This window comes from Salmo trutta, chromosome 1 (genome assembly GCF_901001165.1).
Source record: "Salmo trutta chromosome 1, fSalTru1.1, whole genome shotgun sequence".
In the NCBI taxonomy this organism is placed as follows: domain Eukaryota; kingdom Metazoa; phylum Chordata; class Actinopteri; order Salmoniformes; family Salmonidae; genus Salmo; species Salmo trutta.
The window spans coordinates 41,089,498-41,094,575 of NC_042957.1; the positions used below are offsets into that span (position 1 = coordinate 41,089,498).

The window sequence follows — 5,078 nt, forward strand, 5'->3', positions numbered from 1 at the left end:
CATTTTTGTATCAACTTTTTTTTAAACGTATTTTGAAACAAATAAAGCTGAATACATAACAGCCGAGTGCAAGGAGAAACGTAATTACATTATTAGATACATGTTCATCTTGCAGAAGACGTTTGCCCTTGCATTTATTGTTGTCGTTGCTGCATGCCATCCATGATGAACAAGATAGTGACGAAGATGATGATGTTGTCTGTGACTGCTGTTGAAAATGTTTATGAAGATATTCAATATATGGTCATTAGCAACACTTAACTCTGCACATCTCCATCACAAGGGCGTGTTTGGGTGTCGAAACCAAACTTCTATTGGCTAGAAAGCAACCAATCTGTGTCAGAGGAAAAACTTCAACGTTGAAGTACTTAGACCAAAGACTAACATGTCAGAGTTGTGTGAGAGATTTCTGGCACTTACACAAAGACTGCAGCCTTTCTGACTACAGTTAACTCAACGTTACATGCCAAATTTATTGTTGTATCATCGTTTGTGATCAACCGAGGGGCAACATTACGAGTTCAGGATGTATACGGCAGGACTCAATCCGTTTTACGCATCAAATTTTAGTCTTTGGTCTGCTTATTGCGCGAGTGGTTTCGCTGTGGATACAATGAAGAAGCCCTCATTTTGCATTGCTGACATTTTGCAGGTTGGAGATGCCGAGAACATCCCCGGATCCTCGGCCCTCATGGCTCATATGGGACACCGTTCTCAGGTCCACACCTCTGGATCTCCGTTGCGTCCTTCCCCGGTGGGGCCAGAACAGTCGGTCTACGGTGGGAGACTGAACCCCGGGTCTCCATATCACAGGCACGGAATACACTTAACGTCTGTATCTAGAACGAGTTTCAATTCCCAACAAGCTCCCCCACCATCAAGCAAGGACCTCAAGTTCGGAATCGATCGGATATTGTCAACAGACTTCGACCCAAAAACAAAAGACATATTGTCTTTAAGAGGTAACCTTTTAAATTAACTTTCATACCGTTGTCAAAATGAATTCTCTAAAATAACTATTTATAGGCCCACATCAAGATTCTCTTACTGCCATAGAAAGCATTCAAGAATTTCATCATGTTGTAAAGGCACTTTTTATTTTTTATAATGTGGCTGTATTGACTTAATTAAAAGCTACGTTTATAAATTACTGACCTCGAAGGCACCTAAACAACAGTGGCAACATCATGCACTTTATTATTTACGCACACAAAACCTTTATATTAATATCCAAACTGCCACAGTTGCCTCACTATAAAACTAGGTATTATTTAGCTCGGGACGGCAGATAGCCTAGTGGTTAGAGTGTTGGGCCACTAACCGAAAGGTTGGTAGATCGAATCCCCCCGCTGACAAGGTAAAACATGACACCAATTTTCTAGGATATCTACCTATAATTTCCACTGGTCCTAAACCGTCATTGTGATTAAGAATTTGACTTGCCTAGTTAAATAAAGGGTTAAACATTCAGACTCGCACACCAAAGTCATTTTTAGGTGAAAAGTTTTATCATTGACAAATACTCTTATATATCATACGTTGCGGTAATTTCTTACTTATTTATCTCTCGCCCTGTGACAGATCTCACGTCCATTGTTAGCTCGAATCGTCAGTCAGGGATCCACATGCCCGTGCAGCCCTCGGCGAACCAGTACTTCGCATCCATAGACCCAGCGATGAGCGACACGTCCTCCATGATGAGCTCACTAAACTGCGCCAGGCAATCAGGGCAGCATCAGTTTCAGGACACCTTCCCAGGTAGTGTAGCCGTCAGCACATAGGCTACATAGGGAATTTTCCCGCACACATGGCATTTGCTATGTACAAACAATATTTGTACATAGCCTTTATTATTCAGACTTTGCTCAGTGTTTTTAAACCATTAAACTATCTTCTGTTGATCGTGTTTTTCAAGTGAATATAATTTGGCATGTTTGATGGCATGATACCACTTTTCTAGGATATCCAACTATAATTTACCAGTGCACTTTGAAATTTGAACGAATAAATAACATTGCTCAACCTTTATGTCCCTTTATTTATACAGGTCCGTATGCTGTCCTCACAAAAGACACGATACCACAGACATACAAAAGGAAGAGGTCCTGGTCGCGAGCGGTCTTCTCCAACCTGCAAAGAAAAGGACTTGAGAAGCGATTCGAAATACAGAAATACGTCACCAAACCCGACAGAAAACAACTGGCTGCAATGCTTGGCCTAACAGATGCACAGGTACGTTACTTGCATCATGTTGTAGCCTATAGGCCCCAATTTTATGGACATGTTTGAGTTATTTCAAGAATTATTTCTTCTTGAGATGGAAAGACATATGCCTAATAGTGTAATATATATATTCAATAAGTTTAGCTGAAGCGTTAAAGATTGCGCGATAGAAATATACCCTAAAAGTCATTTGCGACTGAGCCGACATATGGAGCGTTTACCGTGAATGCAGTCTCCGCTAAATCATGAACATTGTCTTTAAATTTCAATAATGCTGTAACGGTGAACTTTCGCGATACGGATTGAATAGAGCCCTGGTCTTGTGTTGTTAAGACAGGAAGCCGCCACTCAGAGGACACACCCGGTAATATATCCTAGTAGGCAACTGTAGAATTGCGCAATCGAGAACTTTTAGGGAAATGAAAGTCGATTACAACGAATTATTGCAAATGGAGAAAGGTCATAATCTTACGTAACTCCATTGGGTTAAGCAATACACATAATACTAGCCTACAGCCCATCTGATGTGTTTAATAGCCATATGTTTTTGTAGGCTATAGGCCCACATTTACGCAACGTATGCCCACCTTTACCCACACTGTTGTTTTATTCTGCATTAACTTTATTGTAGCCTACCTAGGCTACTGTCAAGTTATTCATTATGAAATGTAGGCTATGATTTCCTTATCAATACGGTTTTGTTGTGTTATGTAGAGACTGTCCTTTTATGCTATCAATTAGGTCTCTGGGTCATATTTCCATGGAGCAAAAATCATTGTCAACATGTTGGCGAGTAGCCTAGGAATCAGGGTCATGCTGTTGACATCTAAACGAGCTTTTGCACTTTCTCGTCAGGTCAAAGTGTGGTTCCAGAACAGGCGAATGAAGTGGAGGCATTCGAAAGAAGCCCAGGCACAGAAGGACAAGGACAAGGAGACACTGGACAAGTCACTGACAGAGGCCGAGCCCAAAGAGCCGGAAGTGTCCGAGTGTGAGAGTGAAGCGAGCTGCGAGTCCGAATTCGAGGAAGGACAGGAGGACAAGAGTGACGTGGACATTTCTGAGCATAACAAGACTAGTGTGATCATGACCGGGGCCACCCCTGTGAGTACGGAAGAGGCAACTTCAGTCGGAGCCCTCACAGAAACTGTGGCATCATCACAAATGTAAATATGGGTGCAAAGTCAAACGTAATTTTAAACAAATGTAACAATAATAATTTAATATAAATATTATTTTGTTAAATTGATATACAGAGTGAAGTTTGTCTTAAAGTGGAGGGCCAGTAGGATGCCCCACTGCAGAGGCTATGGGTTATTATTATTTTTACTTTCGACTCCTTCAATCTTTCAGCTCTGTTAGTCAGTATTAGGCGATATGCATGACTTTTTCCTCAAATTAAGGAAATATTCTGTTGTGAATTTTAATCTGAAACAGCGTTTCGCGTTCTGAAATCCCAGAAAATGACACAATGTTAATGTATTTTACTCTGGAAGCGTTAATAAATATTGTTGTATTTTATATTTTTCAATAATTATTTGCACTGAAAATATTGTAAATAAAACATTTCTTTCTTTCGATTTTCGATTAAATGTCATATTTTATATATATATTATTATTAATGATATTATTATTTTTTAATTGCATTATTTTGCCCATTATTACTTCCTCTTTCGGGTCTAATCGAATGCTGAAAACATCACTGAAGGAGAGAGAACTTCACAACTGACATGGTCTTGACTATCTGAAGTGGATAATACCATTTTATTTTCGTCATAGGCTATACATTTAGGATTGTGCATTTCTTTCCTACAGTATGTACAAAGTAAGATGATGGTCATGATGATGATATAGGTTTACTATTTAATTCCTCACAGCTTACATGCCGATAAAATAATATTTGAAGTCTAGGACTTCGCTGCCACGTAGGCCTTATTTCACCGTGTGAAGTGATCAGAGGGGTGGGATATATGTTTATGTTTCATGCTTAAAAGAATCAATAAAGCCTACCTAGTCTATCATTCTATATTGCAATTATGTAATTCATAAAGTAATATTTAGCTTTTTGGGAATAAGCATAAAACCCAATAATGGGTACACTCAAGATGAAATGGAATGTGAAAACATGGTGGAGCCTGTAATAACTTATCTCAACAATTTGGTGTAAATAGATAAAACTTATCAAGGGTTTTTAAATAAGTTAGTCATACTGTCTCTCACAAGTCCAACACCATCTAACCGTTTGCATTTACGAATGCAAGTTACGCAAGTCGTTTAAAAACATTTAACATTTAACATTTGTCATTTAGCAGACGCTCTTATCCAGAGCGACTTACAATAGAAAAATGGTAGCCTATCGATGCGTTTTCAATGAGCCGTTTGCCTTAGTTAATTTTATTTTCAGTAGGTTACCTTGTCCTGTTACATTGATTAAATCAGTCTGAGGTAAATTAAAGTGTCTAAAATAAGCTGATGGCAAAAAAAATGGTTACACCAAGGCCCACAAATAGGTATCCTCCTAACTCCGGGAGTCAGTGGCTGCATTTACACAGACAGCCCAATTCTAAAAAAAAATCTCAGTAATTGGTATTTTGACCAATCACATCAGACCTCTCCACATCAGATATTTTTCAGAGCTGACATGATTGGTCAAAAGTCAAATTAGTGAAACATATATAATATGTAGGCTACCTGCGTAAACGCAGCCAGTGAGTAACAGACCATTAAAGTTAGTCCGCTGAACTAATGAAGAATTAGATACGCCTTATTTAGCAGTCACTACTTGCTGAGTTCGTTGTAATCCACACAGTAATGGCATAATAACAACTTTGAATTACATTTAAAAACATGCCTAT

General features: G+C 38.9%; 1 protein-coding gene across 2 annotated transcripts; it reads left to right on the forward strand.

Moving 5' to 3' along the window:
- Positions 1-267: 267 nt before the first annotated feature.
- Positions 268-3,803, forward strand: LOC115195949 (H2.0-like homeobox protein). 2 transcript variants are annotated; one of them, XM_029756317.1, is made up of 4 exons: positions 268-962; positions 1,582-1,758; positions 2,048-2,232; positions 3,079-3,803. In XM_029756317.1, exons 1-4 carry the CDS (start codon positions 527-529, stop codon positions 3,391-3,393), a joined length of 1,113 nt encoding a protein of 370 aa, XP_029612177.1. In that variant the 5' UTR covers positions 268-526; the 3' UTR covers positions 3,394-3,803. The 2 variants fall into 2 exon arrangements, with proteins under 2 accessions (XP_029612177.1, XP_029612187.1); XM_029756327.1 differs by lacking the exon at positions 1,582-1,758 and having other exon boundaries at positions 272-962.
- The last annotated feature ends 1,275 nt before the right edge of the window (positions 3,804-5,078 follow it).

What these genes read in the sequence shown, in the direction of transcription:
- LOC115195949 (XM_029756317.1), top strand. Translation starts at nt 527, where the DNA reads ATGTATACGGCAGGACTCAATCCGTTTTACGCATCAAATTTTAGTCTT. An exon ending in AGACATATTGTCTTTAAGAG is followed by an intron (nt 963 to 1,581) that starts GTAACCTTTTAA and finishes GCCCTGTGACAG; the next exon opens with ATCTCACGTCCATTGTTAGC. An exon ending in GTTTCAGGACACCTTCCCAG is followed by an intron (nt 1,759 to 2,047) that starts GTAGTGTAGCCG and finishes TTATTTATACAG; the next exon opens with GTCCGTATGCTGTCCTCACA.